Below are 23,679 nucleotides of genomic sequence, written 5' to 3' on the forward strand. Positions count from 1 at the left end.
TAAGGAGGTAAAACTGCTTTTTATTTGCAAGATCCACTTAAAAGTCTTTCAGATCATAGAATTTTTCAAAAATGGTACATATTGTGATGATGCTGTCCAAAGTATATCTTGATTTATATCTGCCTCATCAGTGGATCCTAGAGGAGAAGCTTTTCTAGAGAAGAGCATCCAGATTCTAATTCAGCAAGACCTGAAAAGAAAAAGAAAAAGGAAAAGAATTCTATTCTTTAGCTAAAAGATTTCATAGGAACTAAGTGTAAGTCAGTAAAAAACAGTTGGAAACTTTATCATTATCAAAAAGAATGAGAAATATGTATGTACAATGACAATACAAAATTACTGTTAAATATAATTTGCCCGCAGTTGCACACTGAATTAGTAATTATCATTGTGGGTAAGTATCAGAGATTCTGGTTTTTTCTCATTCTTCATTCCCTATTCAACAACCATATGCCGAGGTACTATGACAAGCACTGGAATTACGAGGTGGGGTTGATACAGTCCATATATGATTGTCCTCAACAATAATATAACATGAAAAAACAGACAAACAGGCCACTTCCATGCAGAGTCATAGAGACCACAACAAGTATAAAACAGGGCACTACTGGAACACACAGGAGGCCCATCTGTCCAAGTTTTGTGTCAATATTGTAGACTTTTTGGTAGAGGTGATATGCAAGTTGATAGCTGAAGAGCAAGGAAAAAGCATACCAGGTAAAGGGAGGAGGAAGTAGGGCAATAAGGAGGAACACTGTGGAATTCTAAGTAGTCTAGTTTGTGAGATGCTAGAGCAAAGGGGCAGACTAAGGTATGTGGCAAGAGATGAAGTTGAATAAATTGACAAGAACCAAGTTGATATGGGTGTTTTTCCCAAGTTAAGGAATACGGAACTTTTCCTCAGGGAGAAAGTACACTAATGACAAAGTAAATGATTGATTTAAAATGTCACCAGTCAAGTGACTGCTTATGAACTGTCACTACTTGGCTAAATGTTACTACACGAGCCTGGGGTCTTTTGGCCTTAAATCACTAACGTAATCCCAGGAAGTTGATGATGCCTTGGTTTTCAGAGAATTGTTTCATGTGCTGACTGACAGTATCATAGTGATGGCAGCAGTGAATAAAGTGTAGAGACAGAAAAAAAAAGATACATAAAGTTCATGAGATTTTTTAAAGCCATGTGGAATTAATGTGGCATAAGAATACTGTTCAGTATGAATGTTAATGTTTTCACATCTTTCATTACATGTGTGTAAGAGGAAGTGTAGTGTCTATTAACCAAACAATAGAAAAGATTGCCACTTCGTATTTATGGTCGATTTCAGAAATCAAGTCATTAATGCCAATTTAATTCATACATTTTCACAGCATACCTTCTTGTAGTTCCATACTTATATTTTGTTCCAACTTGTGTGTCATCTGAAATAAGTCAAATATTATTTACAATGTTTAAGTAAACCACAGACATTTTCATGGGAATCATATATCACTTACATAATGTGGCTTTAAATATTTGTGGAAACTAGACTTAACTTCACAATTGCTTAAATAGAAAAATAATCACATAAATAAAAAAACCCTATTTTACATTTAGTTAATAGAGTATATGTGTAATGCTGCTTAGATTAATCTCATAAAAAGTAAAATTAATAATTGGTATATTGAGTATGCATCATTTCAGAAGGGTGACACTTTCTCTTATTAGTACAAGGGTTAGGCAATTCAAGTTATATTTTCACATGAATCTGTTATTTTGTAATTCTTAGCAAAACCCTGCTGTTTATGAAAGTGTGAACAGTTTTTCATTTTAATGAATTTTTCCTTAAAATAAAATTTCTATATCTCTTGAGATGATCATATATAGTCTTTGTTTTTCCTTCTACGTGGTGAATCACATTTATTGATTTATGTATGTTGAACCATCCTTGCATCCCTGGGATGAAGGCCACTCAGTCATGCAGGATTATTTTCTTGAAGTACTGGTGAATTTAGTTTTTTCTAGTATTTTCTTGAGGATTTTTGTATCTGTATTCGTAAGGGCTATTGGCTTGTAGTCTTCTTTTTTTGTTCTGTCCTTTCCTGGCTTTGGTATGAAGGTGATACTGGCTTTGTAGAATGAGTTGGGGAGGATTCCCTCCTTCTCAAAATTATGGAATAATTTATGGAGTAGAATTAATTGTTCTTCTTGGTAGGTCTAGTAAAATTCAGCTGTGATTCCATCTGGTCTGGTGCTTTCTGTTGTTGTTGTGAGATTGTTTACTACTGCTTTAATCTAGTTGCTTGTTAATGGTCTGTTCAGGAGATCTGTTTCTTCCTGATTGAGTTTGAGAGGTTGTGTGTTTCCAGTAATTTGTCCATTTCCTCTATGTTTTCAAGTTTATGTGCATACAAATTTTCATAGTATTTCCAGATGACATTTTTGGCCTTAAATTTCTGTGGTATCCGTTGTAATACCTCCTTTTTCATTTCTGACTGAGCTTATTTGGGTCCACTCTCTTCTATTCCTGGTTAATCTAGAAAGAGAGCTATCAATTTTGCTTATCTTTTCAAAGAACCAATTTTTTGTTTCATTGATACTTCGTTGTTTCTTTACTTTCCATTTTATTTAGTTCTGCCCTGACAGTAGTTATTTCTTTTCTTCTGCTGCCTTTGCATTTGGTTTGCTTTTCATTTTCTGATTCCTTGAGGCTTGGTGTTAGATTGTTAATTTGTGATCTTTCTGTCATTTTGATGTAGGCATTTAAGACTATGACTTTTGCCTATAGGAATGCTTTTGCTGAATCTCATAGTTTTTGAGAGATGGGGTCCCCTTTGTCATTCAGTTTGAGGAATCTTTTGACTTGAGTCTTAATTTTATTATTCACCCAATGATCGTTCAGTAGCAGGTTGTTTAATTACCATGACTTTGTGTAGAATTGAGTGTTTCTCTTGGAGTTGATTTCTAGTTTTATTCCACTGTGGTGACGGCATGATCTTGTATCTAGAAAACCCCAAAGACTCCACCACCAAGAGATGCCTGGAATTGTAATTAAATTCAGCAAAGTCACAGGTTACAAAATCAATGTATACAAATCAGGAGCATTCCTATACAGCAACAAGTCAAGCTGAGAGTCAAATCAGAGACTCAGTACCATTCGCAATAGCTACAAAGAAAATAAAATACCTACAAATGTACTTACTTAAACAAGGAGGTGAAAGATCTCTACAAGGAGAACTATGAAGCACTGAGGGAAGAAATTGCAGATGACTTAAAATGGAAAAGCATAACACGTTCATAGGATCGGTAGAATCATCGTTAAAATGTCCATACATTTCACGTTGATTACAGATTCAATGCAATCCCCATCAAAATACCAATGTCATATTTCACAGATCTAGAAAAAGTAATTCTACACTTTGTTTGGGACCAGAAAAGAGCCAAAGTAGTCAAAACAATCTTAAGCAAAAAGAAGAAATCCAGAGGCATCATATTATCAGACTTCAAACTATAAGGCTGTGGTAACCAAGACAGCAAGGTATTGGCACAAAAACAGAGACACAGACCAATGGAACAGAACAGAGGACTGAGATATAATACCATCCACATACAACCATCTGATCTTTGACAAAGCAGACAATAATATACACAGGGGAATAGAAACCATATTCAAAGACCATATAATTCTCCAAATAGATGGAGGAAAAGCATTTGACAAAATCCAGCACACTTTTATGATAAAATTCCTTAACAAAATAGGCATAGATGGGACATTCCTTAAAATTATTAAGGGTATATATGATAAACCCACAGCCAATATCATACCCAATGGGGAAACACTGAAGCATTCCCGCTTAGAATAGGAACCAGACGAAGTTGCCCACTGTCTCCACTTCTATTCAACAGAGTGCTGGAAGTCCTTGCCAGAGCTATCAGACAGGAGAGGGGAATGAAAGGCGTCTGAATGGGGGCAGAAAACGTCAAACTCTGACTCTTTGCTGATGATATACTATTATATCTAGAAAGTCCCAAGGATTCAACCAAGAGACTCCTGGAATTGATAAACGAATTCAGTCTCAGTATACAAAATTACTGCGCACAAATCAGCGGTATTCATAAATGCCAATAACAGTCAAGCTGAAAATGAAATCAAAGACCCAACACCTTTCACAACAGCATCCAAGAAAGTTAAATATTTAGAATATATTTAAGGAAGGAGATGAGAGACGTGTATCGGGAGAACTACGAAACAGTGAGAAAAGAAACTGTAGAGGATCTAAACACATGGAAATGCCTACCATGCTTCTGGATTGGCAGAATCAATATTGTTAAAATGTCCATTCTACCTAAAGTGATCTACAGAATTAATGCAATCCCTATCAAAATTCTGCCATCATTCTTTACAGATTTAGAAAAAAATAATTCTATGTTTCTTCTGGAACCAGAGAAGACCTCGTAGAGCCAAAGCAATCTTAAGCAAAAAATAAATAAATAAATAAATTGGGAGGCATCAGTCTGCCAGACTTCAAACTTTATTACAAGACTATACTAACAAAAACAGCATGGTACTGGCACAGGAACAGACATAGAGACTTTTGGAATAGGATGGAGATCCCAGATATAAAACCATCCTCATATTGTCATCTAGTCTTCGACAAAGCAGACAAAATATACATTGGGGAAAAGAATCTCTATTCAATAGGTGGTGCTGGCAAAAGTGGATATCTACATACAGAAGACTGAAACTAGATCCCCACCTCTCACATAAATCAACTCATGACAGATAACAGACTTAAACCTGAGACACGAAACCTTAAGAATCTTTGAAGAAAATATTGGGAAGACTCTTTTAGACACCAGCCTAGGTAAAGAATTTATGAAGAAGACCCCCAAAGCAATCGTAGCAGCAACAAAAATAAACAAATGGGACCTGATCAGATTAAAATGCTTCTGCACAGCCAAGGAAACTATCATTAGAATGAACAGACATTCTACACAATGGGAGAAAATATTTGCTTTCTACACATCCAATAGAGGGCTGATAAGAAGAATCTATATAGAACTTAAGAAAATCAACGAGAAAAAATCAAACAACCCCATCAATAAATGAGGAAAGGACATGAACAGAAACTTTTCAAAGGAAGGGAGACTAGTGGCCAGCAAACATATAAAATAAGTGCTGAACAACTCTAATCATTAGGGAAATGCAAATCAAAACCACAATGAGATATCACCTAACTCTAGTGAGAATGGCCCAAAATAACAAATGCTGGCGTGGATGTGGAGAGATTAGAACATTCATACACTGCTGGTGGGACTGCAAAGTAGTACAACCCCTGTTGAAAGTAATTTGGAGACACCTCAAAGAGCCAAAAATAGAAATACCATTTGACCCAGCAATCCCACTACTGAGCATCTATCCAAAGGAACAAAAGACATTCTACAATAAAGACATCTCCATTCAAATATTTATAGTAGGACAATTCACAATTGCCAAGAAGTGGAAACAACCCAAGTGCCAATCAACACATGAGTGGATTAATAAAATGTGGTGTGTATATATACCATGGGATACTACTCAATTACAAAAATCAATGGTGAACTGGCACCTCTTATACTATCCTGGATAGAGATTGAGCCCATCCTTCGAAATGAGGTATCACAAGGATGGAAAAACATGCACCACCTGTACTCACCATCGAATTGGAACACTAAGGTGTTCACATGGAAGTAATACTCATTGGGTGCCAATCAGGTGGGGGACTGGGGCTGGGGGGGAATCCACAACTAACGGAAGCAGAACACACCGTTATAGGGGAAGGACATGCTTGTAGCCCTCACTTGGGTGAGGCAAATGTATTACATGTAACCAAAATGTTTGTACCCCCATAATATCCTGAATTAAAAAATTCAAATATTTGCTTGATTTAAGTATTTAAAAAGTGCTGTGAAACTGTCCATCAATAGCCTAATTTTACAGTAATTAAGATAAAAATGCTGTAAGTAACATAGCAATTAAAGATATACTTTTACATAGAAAATGACAAATATTTTAATTTAAAATCTAATCTAAATACTATAGGTTTATTTAATTCCTCAAACTTATTTATCTTGGATTGCTTTTAATAATAAACATCTATTTGTGGTTAAGTGCTTGGATGGCAATCATTGACTTGTGATTAAGGGTGGAAAATTCAAGATGGTACAAAAAACTTTAAAAGGGTTATGAACAATAGCCAAACTAAAATCAACTAGAAAGTAAGCCAAAGCACCTTGCAATATGCCTTTAGTTATTAGGCAATAAGATTCAGTCTCTAAAATCTAACTTAAGTGCTGCTTTTAAAGAAATTTCAAACCTGTCATTTTAGTTCCATATATTGAATAATGTTAATATACAGGTATCTCTTGAAAATGACAGCTGCAGGGACTTGAAGAAAATGGAAAATTTTCACTTTCCTCTCTTTATTAACACAGATAATTATGACCTTTATTTATCATGCATAGGTCGTTTTAACAACACAGTATTTCACCAAATGAGAAACAAGAATTATATCAGAAATCTGAAACCCAAAGGAAAGAAGACAATATAACTAACCTCAGTCAAGTAGGTCTCCAAGTTGGCATCTGAAGTCCATGGGAATGAGGAAAAGAACATTGAGTTTTCTCTTGAAGAAAGCTCTCTGTGAAGACCTAAGCCATTATGAACAGTTCCAACAGAAGGTGATTCTTCATAGAAGAAGGTGCCCGTCTTCATAGCTCGAGTGGGAAAGCAAGTTCCAGTCCCCTGTGTCTCCTCAACAAGATTGCGACTGGATGCTGCTAGTCGCTCAGGAGTTCTGCGAAAACTGCAAAAGACGGATGTTTAGTATTTCATTTTTTCCTAAATGATGGCATTTTGAAAAAAAATTACCATAAGAGTAAATGGAATTTCCCATTAAATAGTGTTTTAACTGTGAAAATGTATCACAGCATGCCTACTGTATGCAGTTATAGTTTTACAATTGTTCTACAGAAGTATGTGTGTGTATATATATATAGTATGTGTGTGTTTATATATATACTTATATATATATATATAGGAGAATTTCTACAAAATAAGTAATTCAAGTAAAGCAAGGAGGGGAGAGAAATCTCTATCAATGATGTATGGCTTAACAGGTAACACTTGCTGCCCCCTGGTATGGCCTTATTCATAAGATTCTTGAGGATTCCATTAGAAATACTTGTATTTAAAGGGTAAGGGATAATGAACATTATGAATGTGTTAGTTTGCTTGAGTATAATAGCCATTTCTCCATGTACAAATATATCCAAACATCATGTTGTACTCTTTAAATATATATCATAAAAGGATTATCCCTAAAAAAGGTAGAAATAATTGTATTTAGTAAACCAATGTAAAGAAGTTAATTTACTGAATGTCAAAATGTGCCTAGAGTAGTCATACTCCTTTATTTTTTCAGTTTAAGTTGTAATCTTCCAAAAAGTAGTTAAACTCGTAATATTTCTATGAGCAGAATGGTGACAAGCAATTGTATAACAATAATACCAAGTTATAAGGCTTGAAAAATACTTCAAGGAAAGACTATAAGGTAAGGTTAACTACACGAGAATACTAAGGGGGGAAAAACCATATATAACCAAACAAGAGGGAGAGTCATAAACTGCCCTGGACTACCATTTTTAAAGATAGTTCATTTATTAACATTGTTTTCCAAAATTCTGTTATCTAGTTAGCTTTCACTTCCCACTAATCTCATGAACCTATCTCACTAAAAAGCATGCATTCAAGGCAAATTAATGATCTTAATTTATTTTCTATTCCATATTTTGACTTACTTTTTTGCTTTCTTCAACAAATATTCCCCAGCTTTTCATTCTCCTTGATACAGGGGGTTATACTTTTCCACTTCTCCTTGAGAAAATTTCATGTTGGAGATTTCAAATTCCAGATTTTTAATTGTCACTTCTGTCTGACTCCTTATTGAAGCCACACGATCCTCTTTTATCTGTTCTATGTATTCTTCAGATGCCGCTTGTGACTAAAACACATAAAAGGATACATTTTTAGTATCCTTTCACCTGAACAATTCCTGTATATTTGTTTCCTTTACTTTTGAATCAGAGAGCTATTTTATTTTGTTTGTTTATTTATATTTTTAGAGACAGTGTCTGTCTTTTATTTATTTATTTCTACTTTTAGAGATAGTGTCTCTGTCACTGCAGCTGGAGTGCAGTGGCCAGATCATAGTTCACTGCAGCCTCCCAATTCCTGGGCTCAAACCATCCTCCTGCCTCTGCCTCCTCAGTAGCTGGGAATACACATGTGCAGCACCATGCCTGGCTAATTTTACTACTTTTTGTATAGATGGTATCTTATTACGATGCCCAGGCTTATCTCCAATTTGTAGTCTCAAGTGATACTCCCAGGCTGACCACCCACAATGCTAGAAGGACACCCATTCTCCGAGAACAACTTTAAATATGTGACAAAAGAAGCTGAGGTTTAATATATTGAACATCAGTTTTCAACTAAATTGATAATTTAATCGGAATTATAAAAAAATGAATCATTACTAAATTAGTACTCATGAATTCTAATAATCCAAAGAATAATATAATCAAATTAAAATTTAAAAAGTTGAGCAATGTAACTTAAAAAGAAACTCGAGAGTACAGTATAATTTCTAAATCACAATTTTTTCTTTTCCTAATAGTATTGTTTTATGCTAACTGGCCTTAATAATCAAATGATTGTCTAAGGAGCTTCAATATTCTCAAAGATGAATTTATTTATAATGATGATAGAAACTAAAAGATTTAAAGGGAGAAGCATATGCCACCTTCCTTCTAGAAATCTACAAAACCAATTGCTATAACGGAAGTAGAGGAAACACACACAATGAACACATCACAGTATCATCTGCAGTGAAATGAATGAAAGTGCGTTTCACACTTAACTAACCTGCAAAAATAGATTGACTTCTTTTATTTTTTCTACAACATCCTGTGTTGCTCTTTCTTCAATGTCGTCCTTATACATTTTAATTTCACCAAGATCTACCATCTGTTGCATATGGTTTTTGAGGTCCCAAAATTCTTTTTCCAACCTCATGTTCTCTTTCTCTAGCATCTCACATTGTTCTTGTGTTGCTTTCATAGAGAATAATTCCTCTTGATCAACTTGAGTCTTGGCATCCAGATAGCGACATCTTGAACATACATTTTCCAGAGATTCCATAATGTCATCAATCTGCATGAATAAAATAATGTAGTTTAATAATGAAGGAAGTAGGCTGAGAATAGGGTATCAGAAAACTAATAACACATTTTGAAATACATTGAGCTGCAATAAAATGCTATCTATACTGTAGTAGATTCTTCAAAGATGGACATTTGAATGATTCAGAAAATCAAGAGCAAAGTTTAAACCACTGGGATTCACAAAATACATACTTTACTCTTTCACACAACATTTACACTTGATCTTAGGACATTGTCTATGATTAATTCAATTCCTTCTTCCTTAAACTCGCTTAGTAGGAAGTCTTATACCCGTTCCTCCATCATTATTCCCAAAAAATTTCTAAAGAAATTTTACGGACATTACACTGAACTATTTTTATGAACTGCAAAGGTTTTACGCTAATTTAATTGCTTTCCAAGGAGCAATGATTCCTGGAGTTACAAAGCAATCATATCTCGTTATAGAAGTTTAATGACAAGATCTATACTCTCTTTTTAATAAAAATGCCTTAATTCTACAGCACTGTCTTGTAATCCTTTGTTGCTTTACACAGAATAAGGTAGCATACCAAACAAAAACAAACGAAAATACTTGCTGGGATTTCGGTGGTACTGAGTTGGAACAAATTACTTTCCTTTAGATGGAATGCTGATTTGATTTATAACAGGTGAGTGAAATAGTGCTTTTAAGGCATGTCTAAAATTTTTTTTGATATAACTCCCATGAAATTCCCTCTCCAGAGTATGGGTTGGCTTTAGTAACCAGTTTCTAGTGACTATAATGTGACAGAACTGCTGTGTGACTTATAAGGTTAGGTTAGAAAATGTAATTCTGCTTCCACCTGACTTTTCCCCTCTGGGTAAGCTTGTCCTTCGAATCCAGCCACAATATTGTGAGGAAGCACAATCCACATGGTGAATCCTTGTATAGACATTTCAGCTGACTGCCCCAGCTAGAGTGCCAGGCAAAAGAGTAAGCTTCAATGGCCAGACATATGAATGAACATGCCTTTAAATGAGTCTAGTCCCCAGCTTCAAGTCACCCCCGCTGTTGTCACATGAAGAAGAAATGAGCTGGCCCTACTCAGCCTTCGCTAAAACTGAAGATTGTGAACAAAGCAAATGTTTTGAGACACTGAATTTTGAGGTGGGTTATTACACAGCAATAGATAATTGATACAGATACTGATATTAAATATGGGGTGTTGCCACTAAAAAACAACAACAACAACTGTTAAAACATGTCAGATACCTTTACACCAGGAGGAAGGTGGAAGCTGAAGGGACCTAGACATGAATAAGAATGAAAACCAAAAGGCCTCCAAGGAGGCTGTCAGTGGAAGCCTGATGGCCCTTGAAGAGACTCACAGGAAGGCTTACATGGACAGTGGAGAAAATGATACTAAAACCTGGAGGAAACTGCACTGCTGCTCCACAGCGGGTGAAAGTAAAATCAATGCAGGAGATAAGCTAAAGAAATTAAATATCAAGGATCCAGGACTCTCTGGATTCAAATACATGTTTCCCATTTTCAGCCTCTCCACATGTTGATTTACCAAACACAGATCATCCCTGACTTACGACGGTACAGATCACAATTTCGTGACTTTAAAATGGTGCAAAAATGTTATACATTGAGTACACCCATCTGGAATGGTGGTAGGTCCTGCACTCTAAGCCTGAGCCTGATGCCATATTAAAGGACACTTGTGGCTGGTTATTGAGCGGGAATTGATGTATTTTTGAAGTAAGAGGAATATAAACAAAAAATGTAACCAGAGGGTAGCTTGTGCTGGTTTTAAAACATTTTTCCATTCATTCTTTCATATTCATGCCATAGACAGAGACATCATCGACAGAGCTGAGGGAGGCAACCAGAACTTGTATCCTCCACAGAGAAGAACCAAAACAATTAGATGACCACACCTTGAACAAAGCCTCTAAGAGAGAGCTCTGGAATTCAGCAGGGAAGTAACAGGAACCCATGGAACCATGGAAGCAAAAGAAAGGGAAGAAGCCACTCCAGCTGGGATCAACTCAGAGCCAGGCCAGACTTCCTATTGTGGGGAAAAGGGAAGGGAATGAACCCCAGTGATCCACATTCCCCCGAGGACACCTGCAATCCAAGCCACAGGGGACCCCTCAGCCCTCACAGGCCCTGAACTGAGCATAGGGAGCTCCTGAGAGGCAATTCACGCCGAGTCCCACGTACCCTCTGAGAGGGTGCAGTACAATGCCATGTTAAGAGCCAAATCCTCACTGGGCTACATCCTGCCCTGGGGCTCAACAGCCGCCACATGTCCTCCCTGGCACCCCACTGACATCCCACTATGTTCCCGTAGAGGGTTACAACATCGTGTACCTGCTGAACCCAGCAGTGCAGATGGGCTCCAAACTTTACATCACACACCACCCTAAAACCCTGAGAATTAGGGGGTCTGGCCCAGGAGGGAAGCTGCCCAAGGACAAAGGGTGCATGTGCACCAGAGCTAGGGGGCCACTTGACTGAGGCCACTGACTATGAAAGCGACTCTGCCTCCTCCAGAGGCAGGGCCATGGTGCACTTGTGCACACTTTCAGGGGACCCCAGGACTGGCTAGTTCATATATACCATCAAGGAGCCTGAGAACCAGCCTACCTAACCTGCTGTGGCCAGCACCTGCATGTACCATATGAAAGCCTGAACACAAGGGCAACTAAACTGCCTTTGCTGCTCCTCCAGCTGCACCCACAAACACCTTCCAGGGCCCTGAGGATCAGTTCATCCCTCCTAGGCTAGCACACATTCTGGGCCTGAGGGTGGGCCTATGCCATGTGTCACCACTGCTGTGGCACCCACAGCCTCGGGGCCTGAGGATTGGCCACCCTACATGCTGCTTTCAGTGCCCACAGACACTGTCCAGGAGCCCGAGGACAATCCTACTGTCCAGCACACAATTCAGGAGCCTAGGGACAACTCTGTCAAGCTGGACACTGCTGACAGCTGCCCACCACACTGCCATAAGTGTCCCCACAAATGTACCACCCAGGGGCCCAGGGACAGGCCAAGCACTGCTATCGTAAAATTGGTGATACAATTGCCACCCAGGAGCCCACTACTGCCATCACTGGTTTGCTGTACACCACAAGGAGGCCCAAAGATCAGCGCCCTGCCACCACTAACACATACCTATGCCACTGCGGTGTGTGTCCTAAAAATCAGTTCTTAGTGCTATAGAGAAGAACCAGGTACCAGGTCAGAGGAACATCTACTGTGAACTGAAAGGTGATGGATTATCTCAGTTTGCAACGAGGAAAGCTGAAGCTCAGATCTAACCTTCTCTTTCATAGACAGCAAAAAAGTATAAATGATTCTATAAATTATAATGACTGAATAAAACATAATGCAGTGAATAGCAGACTCAGTCAGTGGAGCCTGTAATCCAGATTTTATGGAAATGGGAGTCAAGAGGGAGTCTCTAGGCCACAGACTAAAGTTTGAATGAAAAGTCAAAAAAAAGAACAGACTCTGCCCTTGTAAGCCTGACTTGCCATCATGTCACGGAGTCAGCAAGGTATAAGCTGGCCACACGCTCCTTTAAAAAGCAAAAAATGAAGTTAAAGACTTTCCACTACATTGACTTCTTACTGTAAGACAACTGGAAATACGCAACATGATTAAGAAAAGAGCTCTTGTAAAATTTGATTTGGTGTTGGCATAAGGATAGACATAGATCACTGATTTGAATTATTAACCCAAAAATAAACCCTCACATTTACAATCAATTGATCATCAAAAAGGGTTACAAACCAATTAAATGGGAAAAGTACACTCTTCAACAACCGATGCTGGGAAAACTGCATATCCACATACCTTAGAATAAAGTTGGACTCCCTCCAAAGACCAAATCTAAAATTTATCTCCAAATATAACAGCTAAAGGTAAGAGCTAAAACTACAAAACCTTTAGAAGTAAACAGAAGCATAATTCGGTGTGACTACATTTCACAGTGACTTCTTAGCTATAACACCAAAAGAAAAAACAGATTAACTCAACTTCATCAAAATTGAAAACTTCTGTGCTTGAAAACATACCATCATTAAGAAAGTGGAAAGGCAAACCACTGAGAGGGAGGATACAGGATATATAAAGATCTCTTACAATTCATAAATAAAAAAGAAAACCCAGTTTAAAAGTAGGCAAAGGATGTGAATAGACATTTCCCCAGAGAAGATACATGGCTGGCTAATAAGCACATCAAAAAATGCTCAGCATCATTCCTCATTAGGGAAATACTAATCAAAACCACAATGAGGTATTATTTCACATCACTGGGATGGAATCTTTTTTCAATCAAACAGATGCAAAATTAGAATTGGCAAGGACGTAGGGAAGTTAGAGCCCTCGTACAATGTTTACGGGAATGTAAAATGGCACAGCCACTTTGGAAAATATATTGGCAGCTCCACAAAAGGTTACAAATAGAGTTTTCATATGACCCAGCAATTTGACTCCTAAGTACATACCTAAGTGAAATGGAAAGATATGCATACATAAAAACTGTATATGAAAGTTCACGGCAGCATTATTAATAATAGCCAAAAAGTGGAAATAATGCAAAGGTCCATCAACTGATGAAAAGATCAATAAAATGTTTGGAATATCCATGCAACGAAGCATTACTCAGTAATAAGACAGTAAGCACTGTTACGTTTTTGCAGGTGGCTGACTAGAAGCATTTCTAACACCACTTATCCTCATAGAAGAACCAAAATCGTGTGTAGACAATCACACTTTGAATATATTATGCAAGAGGGAACACAGGAGTTCAACAGAAAAGTGAAAGGAAATTAAACATTCTGGGAAGCACAGGGAACATAAGCAGCCCATAGGCCCGGGGCCAGCTGAAAACTGGGAGTGAATCCAGGATGCAGGAGAAGGTGACCGAGTTTCTTCCTGTGGTCCACGTTCCCAGTGGGGAATCACATAATCCAGGCCATGGGAGAGCACCTTGAACCTCCACAAGGCCAAGTGTAATTTAGGGAGCAGCCAGAAGAGTGTGAGAGGAAATAAAAACAATGGAATATTTAGGGCTATGTTGTTCTGCATAGGCTAGACCAGTGCTGAAGTGCAAGGTCAGGGAGAAAGCTTCACGAAGAAGAGGAAAATTGTGTGCCAAGTCTGAATAAATGAAGCCAGATGAACAGAAACTGAAAAGCCAAAAGGACAGCGTGAGTATGGTGGAGAGATGTTGCAATCAGCCCAATTAACTGTGAGGATAAACTCCAATGGCAGGCAAGTAACAACATGCGTCCACACAGTAACTTGGAAATTAATATTCATTCATTTTCACATTACTCATAATAGCCAAAGAGTGGAAGCAACCTAAAGGTCCACCAGCTAATGAATGGGTAAGTGGTATAGCCATACAGTAGAATATTAATCAACAATAGAGAGAAATGAAGTGTTGGCACATGCTACAGCACAGATAATCCCTGAAACATTATCCGAAGTGAAGGAAGCCCATACTAAAGTAATATATTGTATGACCATTTTAATGAAATGTTCAGAACAGGCAAATCTATGCAGACAAAAAGTACACAATGCTTTCCCAGGAAGGGGAAGGTGCAGAGACAAGGGGAAGCAGTTCATCTCTAAAACCTGGACTCAACTGTCAAAATAGCCCACATAATGGAATCTTAACTTCAAAATCCTCATTTCAGATAGGAACATTTCCATTTATCTCCTTCTTCATGGTCTTAAAATGTAGCAACATAAAGATATTAAAATGGTATTTTCAGCACTATAAGTCTCCATTATTAATATTAGTTTATATCTACTGAAAAATTGTAAATTAACCCGTAAAAATCTCATAGGTGACACAATGTCTTTATTCAAAGTAAAGCATGTCTCAGCTCTAACTTTTATTAGCTGGAAACAAGGTGCATTTCCAGGCTGGTATTGCAAATACATTTATCACCTAGATATTTTTATATTCAACTAGATTCAAGGTGGCCATAACCAAATATATTGCTTTAAATTTTCTTTCTAGAAATTTGAAAAGTATGTATCTTTCTTGATACTTACTTCTGCTTCCCATTTTGAATGTTGATACAGTCTTTCTTTTACTTGATTGAATTCATTGATTAAGACATTTAATCTTTCTTCTACTGGAAGACTTTGGTTTCCACTCTGAGCTTGAAGATTTTTCACTTTATCATACAATTGGTCTTGCACATTAATGACTGCCTTGTCCTTATTGTTAGCTTTGTTTTCAGCACCTTCCAGTTGCTGACCAAGCAACATGTTTTCATTTTCCTCTTGTGGTACTCTAACCATGTTTGCCATCTTTTTACTTTTTCCTGTAAGTCTTTCACACAGAACATTTTTAAGTTCTATTTCTCTAGCACTTGAAAGAACCACATCTTGCATTCTCAAGACGCTAGCAGAATCTGTATCTGTATTACGGAGAAAACAAGATAGACATAAACGATATGAGTACTTTTTGCATATGAAGCACTGTATGCTTAACATTCACCCATTCATATGCTGAACAAACATATATTGAGTGCCTACAAAGTGGAAGACATTATGCTCAGCTCTGCAGATAAAACAGACATCTGTTCTTATTTAAATGCTTCCAGTGTGGTGAAGAACAAAGACAAACTAAGTGACAATTATAAACTCAGACAGATACTGTAAGAAAACTGAGTTCTATGATCACATAAGAAAAACTGATCTACACTGGGCCCAGGGAAGCTTTCTCTGAGCAAGAAGTGGCTACCCTGAGAAAGGAAGGATGGAAAAGAAGCGATCAAAATGAGAGAAGGAAAACATTCTATGGACTGTGGTGAAGCTCTGCTGCAATCTTGTTCCAGCCAACTTAGAGTAACAAGTGCTGGCTGTCCTTATTACCTGAAAGAACCAAAACCAAACAGGTAAGGTACATTAAACAAGGATTTTCAAGACAGTGGACCTTCAGGCAATGGAGACCAGGATCCTTGAAAGAAAGGAAACAAGTGAAGTAAGCCTTATGAATGCCCCAGCTCTCTGCCTTGACCCACGGTCCAGGCCATGAGTAAGGGAGGAAAAACCTCAGGTACAGTCTCCCACACTCCCTGAGTTGAGTTGATGAAACTGACAGTCTGGTAAAACCAAGGCAGACAGAGATCACGGGACAAAACACTGGAGAGGAGAGAGCAGCACAGGGAAAGAAACTGGGAGATCTGCAGAGATCCCCCGTGGGGTATTTAGCAGAGTAATGAACAGTGCATGTGTGCTACGAAACTACCTAAGACCAAGGGGGGAAAAACAGTTAAAAGAAATAGAGGAAACCATGCCTGGTGTTCACACAGAGCCAGGAAGAGTGGCCATTCCCCTGAGCCAGGCTGCAAAAAAAATCATACTAGCAATAAATAAGCAAATTAAAAATTTAAAACTATTTACAACTTCATCAAACAATGAAATACAGATAAAACTGCTAAAATCAAGAAAACCTATACACTGAAAACTATACAATATCACTGAAATAATTAAATTCAATTACATAATTGGAACGATACCCTCTGGTGCCAGAACAGTTGAATATCAATAACCAAAAATGAACTCAAAATGGAACCATACATCCAAATATTAATATAAGCCCTAAAACTAGAAAACTTCCAGAAGAAAGCACAGGAGAAAGTCTTTGTGATCTTATGCTGGGCAAAGACATTTTAGACATGCTATGAAAATCAAAATCCATAATTGAACAAATAGATAAATTGGACTTCATTAAAACTATAAACTTTTTCTCTTTATAAGATACTACCAACAGAAAGAAAAGTTAAACCACAAACTGGGACAAAGTCCTTGCAGAAAAAAAAAAAAACATTGTTAATAAAGTAAAAGTATCCAAAATGTATTTTAAAAAACCTCCTAAAAGATAGTTCACAAAGAAGTCATACAGATGGCAAGTAAGCATATGGGAAGATGCTCAAGGTTATTAGTTATTAGGATAATGTAAATTGAAACCATTATGATATGCACAATACACACCCACCAGAATGCCTAAAAATTAAAAATTCTAAAAAATGGCACAACATGGTGTTTGTGGCAATACAGCGCAACCAGAACTGTCAGATACTGCTGGTGGCAATAAAAAACTGTACAAATACTTTGGAAAACAATTGAGTAGTTTCTTAATAAAGGAATATAAAGGGGCATGAGGAGACTTTTGTGAGTGATGGATGTTAACTATCTTGACAGTGGTGATGGTTTAATGTCTCCATATGCGTCCAAAATTATCAAATTGTATATTTTATCTATGTCTTTATCATATATTAATTATACTTCATGAAAGCCATTGATTAGAGCGACAAGCATCTAAGATGGTGGCTGGAACACAGAGAGAAAGAAGGGTAGAAAATTATGCAGTATAATGCTGGAGAATTGAGATCTTTAACCTTATAGCAATGAAAGGTGATAGCTGCGTTTTAAGCAAGGGAGGACCATGATGAGATCTGGAGTTTTCAAAATATATAATTATGGTTGAAGAGTAGACGACAGTTTGGGCAGCTAGGGTAGAAGGGAAAACAGTTTTAAGTGTATTCCAATATTCTAGGTGGGAGTTAATGGCAACCTGCCCTTGGCTATAGGTAAGAGGAGAAGCAGAGTCAACAAAAAGACTGGGCATGCCATTCACACAGAGAAAAGCACAGGGGAATTATCATAACTCTTCAGCTGAGAGTGCACAATATACATTAGTTCTAATTCTACATTAACATAAAGTATATTTCTGGGATGAACTCGTGACTATAGCACATCAGTGCTGTATGGTGCCGTGCTAAGCAATGGGTACATATATGTTACTTAGGATATGTAAGAAGGCCTTACATTTATACAATGGTTCTACCTTTACAATACATTCCAAGCTGTTCAACAAGCAAGATAAAATGCTGATAGTAAGAGGAAGGCAACTCACAATCCTCTGGGGCCGTTGCAGATGACCAAGTTAAGTCATCATGGTCACCCATAGACTGTATTTGTTCTTTCACCTACAAAATAAATAACACTGCTTCAATATGTCTCCAAATACTCATAGCATAAAAAAATGTACAGAAGTGCTAGTTATCCAACTTTTATATGAATAAAATCATAGGTTCTTCTAAAAGAAATGGATTTTTGTTCAAAGGATACCTTTATCAATGCCTACTGCTTCTTACCACTTTTTCAAAGCAAATGACTTTACAACAAAATGTTCACTATTTTCTTATTTTATGTTGTATAATACATATTCTAACAATATTTTTGATAATTTATTTTTAAATACCTTGTTCTTTTCATTAGGTGTTTTCTTTGCAGGCCTGGAAAAACACAAACAATTTCTTTCAGACAAATAATAAATATGTGAAATACAAAGAATAGCTAAAACTTTTGTATATATAAAATGTCTAATTTTTATATGATAAAATTCATATGTAAATTTATTTCTCCTCTTCAAAATGTTACAGGTAATTATATTTACAGGCAATATAAAATATAATAATTTTTACAAGGAAGTTTAAATGATAGAAAGTAATATGAAGAGATACAGAAAATATATTAATAATATCATAACAAAGAATTAAATTTAGATCAAGCTTTCTGACATTCAAAGCAAAAGGAAACACATCTTAGCTACATTATTTGATAGAAAGAAATCTATCAGGGTATTTTTATTGTGATTATTCTCCTTTTCACTAAAAACAAGCTTTTACTGGCACTGAAACCTGTTTGGGAAATCATACTTATGTCCTTATATGAGGGAAACATTTTTCTCATGATGGTATTAGCTAGCTCATTCAGAACTTATTATGCAGATACTATGCATTATTTTAAGCACTGTGCATGTGGTCAACTCATTTTTGTCCTCACCATAATCCTGTGAGGTAGGTGACACATTAGGTATTTTATAAAGGAATAAGCTAAGCACAGAAAGGCCACAGAACTTGCTCAAGCCCATAAAGCTTGTCCATAGCAGACCCAGCATTCAAACCCGGGTTTCTGACTCCAAAGCATGGGTTTCACCATGTGATGTGAAAGTAACATTTATTTCTAAGTGTTTTAAGTGAGATGATAGCAGAGGAAACCATATTATCATTCCATTTCTTTCCAAAATCATACATAATAATTTCTGAACCTTACAAATGTTTTCTTAAAAGGTTTTATAACCAACCAATTTTGGAAACCTATTTTAATAAACGAAACATTTATTTTTTCTACAGAAAGTCATCAGCAAGCATTCGTTTATCTATTCAACTGTTCATTCATGCATTCAACAAATACTTATTCAGCATATAATACATGTGAATGACATTGTTGGTACAATGAAACTTTATTTTATACTTTAGAACTTTATAATCCAGAAGTAATAATCTGTGGTAGATCATAATAGTTTGCTTTTTTATTGTACATGAAGAAAGCCCTCCCCACAATCTAAATAATTATAAAGTTGACACATACACCTGATACTTTAGAGCACCTTACCAAATCATAGGTATTCATTATGCTACTGGCAAAGGTGCTGTAATATATACATGGTCAAAAAGGAATGTTTAAACTGTAATAAATATGCCTTAAGTGTCTGTGTGTTTTTACTACACTTTTTAAAAATCCTATCTATTACAGTTTAATTTTTAAGTCATCATTGGCATCTTTAATTCAATTAGACAATTTCATTTCTGAACCAGTTCTGAAGAAATAACATCCTACTATAAAATCATACATGAATAGAACTTCTAAGGACAATTAGTTTACTACAAATGCTTAAAACATAATGTATGAAGGTTTCTAGTGCTCAGACATGTAAACAAAATTAAATCTCAAATATATTTCCTTCTCTACTTGGTCATTCCCAACAGCATTCAAATATATTCTCTAAAAGCTTCTAATTTAAAATAAAGAAATAAAACTCCCTTGAATCCCACATTGTTCTTCAGTTATTACCCATTTCTCCATTGCCTTTCCCAGGAAAATGTCACTCAAGAGCTGTCCATGCTGTCCACTACAGTCAGGGTTCCATGGTAACCATTTATTGAAACTGCTCCTTTCTTGAGCTACTTCACTTAGGACAATGGTCTCTAGTTCCATCCACTCTATAATAAATTACAACTAGCTAAGGGGCACACACAGACACACAGGGAACTGAAAGTCATTGGAAATCAAGCAGGGGGAAATAGGGAAAGGGGCACAGACCGCCCTGAAGGGTATACTGAACACTGCTCAGAGGATACGGGCACACTCACAGCCCTGACTCAAGTTTTACAAAACCCACCCATGTAACAAAAACATTTGTACTCTCTTAATATTTTGAAATGAAAAATAATAATACTTATCTTAAAATACAAAAAAAAAAAAAACAAAAAGGAACTACTGCTCTACTCCTTGTCCAAGTTCACTTGTCCTCATCTTAATCAATCATTTCACAGCATGGATACAGTTGAGCATTCTCTAGTTTTGGCAGACAACACTATTATATTTCCAGTAAAAGTAATCACTGCTGACATTCTTTCACAAGGACATAAAGGACTTATAGATTTTATGTTCCTTCATTCTATTTCACTTCAGCCACTGTCATCATTCACACCTCCAGGTACTAAACTGGCCTTCTCATACACTGCTCATCACAGATTCGTTTGAGGTCTGTTTTTCATTTTCATTTTTCTTTACTTCCCTTATATGCAATGCAGGACCAGTACTTTAAAAAAAACACATAAAAGAGATAATGTTTTCTAATAATTCTATTGACAATATATAAAAGGGAATTTTTTATAAACTTCTACATCTTCTCCATTTCAATTCACTTATTAATTTAAAAAAATATTATGAAGCACCAACAATATGCAAAGAAATACATATTCCTTGCTTCAAAAAAAAGGTCAAATGCAATTATGATACAATGTGATACACAAGAGTGAATCTTTTTGAAAAGTTCTACATGAGCCCAAGGAAGGTTTCACAGAACAGACAAAATACATAAAAGAAGCTCACCAGGCAAAAAGTAGGAGAAAGCCAACCAACTTAAAGAAAGAATGTGAGTACCAAGATGAGGCACAGGGTTGCTAGGTGTTTCTTAGGAACTTGAAAGGAAAAGTGTAAAATACACAGAAGCAAATGCTGAGAGGTGAATGCCACACTGACCTTGAATGCTACACTGAAAGCCGGGAGCTCACTGCCTACAAGAAATGATTCTTAGGCATAGGAGCAATAATTAGATTTGTGCTATATTTTTGGTTTTCTGTTTAAATATGACAATATTTCACTTCAAAAGTTATAAAATAGCATGAAGCACACATAACATGAATGTAAGAAATCGGCAAATATCTTGGGGGAAATCCTTACTTTTAGAATACCTATATATCATTCTATATAGGATTTATAAATGGTAATATTGTGATGAATTATAATTTTGTTTGAAAATAAAATAATTTTTTGACTTTTGTATACTTTTAGCCTAGCTAATTCTAATGTAAATAGTAAGGTTTACCAACAGAAAAGTGTATTTACTTTTTTCTGGAATAAACACATGTGTAAGAAAATCACTATCATATACGTATATGAATTTACAAAGAAACCAAAATTTCCCACAGGAGATTATATTAGGAGTTGAGCATGAGCCTTTAAATATATCAAAAACAAAAACAAAAGCAACAGTTATAAAATGAATCATGTAGAGAACTGTTCTGTTTAAGACTAAGCAGGCCAGAAAGAAAAGGGGGTTGGGGAGATATCTTCCTGAGAGCAATTATCAAACAACTGCTCTTGACTCAAACTGCAAAAAAAGTCTACGATTCTAGAATAACAAATAGTTTTCATTTTGAACATAGTTGATAGAAGGCTGATTTCAACACAAAATGTCTGGTCCTCACACTTAGAAAATGACTGATCTGTAGCCATGGTAACAAATAGCCACCCCCAAGTAGTTTTAAATCTAGTCAATCCATCAGTGACCACTGGCCTCATTCACCAATCAATATCAGCCACTTGCTTCTGAGAGACAGCCAGTCAGACACAAACTCATTCCAATAAACATGCCTGGGAGTGCCCAGCACTCAACCACTGTGTCACTCAAATAACCGTGCTAGTACAGACGATGTCAACCCATGTATTCCTCTGAAAGGCTGCCAGTCCTTCAATGCCACTCTTCCCAAAACCCTGTGTAAGATCAGCAACTGCTCTGTCAGAAGAAACTGCCTCACCAGCATAGCTCTCTTACTACAGAAAGCAATAAATTCCAACTTCATCTTCTTATTTCAGATATTGAAGGCTCACCATTCTTTGGAGAGAATTGTTAAGTCCATTAAATTTACCTCGCTTATATTTTACTTTTCTTAATAAACACAAATGAAGTTTGCAATTCCTTTGATCTGTCTTACCATATGTAAAACAATCACCATTACAGTAAAAGAGTAAATACTGAGTAAACACATTATTGGGCTTTTCTCCCTAAATGGAAACAAATAAATATACAGAATATAGCTTATTAAAGTGTACATAAGAATTCAAAAATGCATAATCGCTAGGTAAAGTTGTCACAATGAACCATGTCACACTTTTAAATGAGATTTAGTCTAATGATTAAAACAATACCCACAGGGTAAACTCCATACACTCAGTTAATACAAGTGTATAGAGTAGGTCCTTACGACATTACATGCTAAGCTGTTTTCTAGGCACAGGGGTATGGCAGCGAACACGCAAAAGTCCTATCATGAGAGTGAAGGAAACACACAGTGACAGTAAACAGAACAGATGGCCAAACCACATCATATGTTAGAGGAGAAAAGGTAAAGCAGGATAATGAAATTTTTATGTGTCAGAGAAGAGGCATGGTGGAAATATTAGCATGTCTAGAAAAAGCCTTGCTGAGAAAACAGTTGTTAAGGAAAGAACTGAAGAAACAGACAAAAAGAGGCCAGAAAGATTTCTGAGGGAAACCATTTAAAATAGACAGAACTGCCAAGTACAGAGGTGTGCCTGTAGAGTTTAAGGAATAGTGAGAAGTTCAATGAGGCAGTAGCAGAGCTAAAGGGATAAAAAAAAAATGGAAAATTAAGGCAGAGGGACTAAAGATCAGATCATGTGCTACCTTTTAGGTATTAAGAAGAATGGTGACATATACTCTGACTGAAATGGGAGGCAATTGGGATCTTCTGAGCAGAGGAATGACATCCTCTGACTTGTTTTAATATGAGCACTGGGTTAAGCATTGATGGAAAGAGGACTAGAAAAAAAGACCATTTAGCAGTGCATTACACTCATCTAGACAGCAGATGGTGGTGGCTTAGACAAGGAATCTGTGAAGGGTTTCTGCATTTATTTTGAAGGAAGACCTGACAAGATTTGCTGACAGATTTGGTATGAGATGTCAGAGACAGAGAGCGAGAAAAAAAGAGAGAATGAGAGAGAGAGAGATGTCAAGGATTACACAAAAGTTTTTGCCAGACTAACTGAA

General features: G+C 36.5%; 1 protein-coding gene across 2 annotated transcripts in view; it reads right to left on the reverse strand.

Moving 5' to 3' along the window:
* LOC123632792 (ankyrin repeat domain-containing protein 26-like) overlaps positions 1-23,679 on the reverse strand; it is a 26,139-nt gene continuing 2,460 nt past the window's right edge. Inside the window, exons 2-9 of one of the 2 annotated variants that reach the window (XM_045543465.1) lie at positions 18,517-18,550; positions 18,169-18,241; positions 15,294-15,664; positions 8,946-9,233; positions 7,820-8,022; positions 6,576-6,825; positions 1,377-1,422; positions 1-190 (exon numbers count right to left, since the gene is read on the reverse strand). In XM_045543465.1, the coding sequence (XP_045399421.1) occupies positions 7,855-8,022; positions 8,946-9,233; positions 15,294-15,664; positions 18,169-18,241; positions 18,517-18,550 (934 nt within the window). In that variant the 3' untranslated portion in view covers positions 1-190; positions 1,377-1,422; positions 6,576-6,825; positions 7,820-7,854. The remainder of the gene's footprint in view (positions 191-1,376; positions 1,423-6,575; positions 6,826-7,819; positions 8,023-8,945; positions 9,234-15,293; positions 15,665-18,168; positions 18,242-18,516; positions 18,551-23,679) is intronic. The other variant, XM_045543466.1, reaches the window with a different exon arrangement.

This window comes from Lemur catta, chromosome 2 (assembly GCF_020740605.2).
Source record: "Lemur catta isolate mLemCat1 chromosome 2, mLemCat1.pri, whole genome shotgun sequence".
Lineage (NCBI taxonomy): Eukaryota > Metazoa > Chordata > Mammalia > Primates > Lemuridae > Lemur > Lemur catta.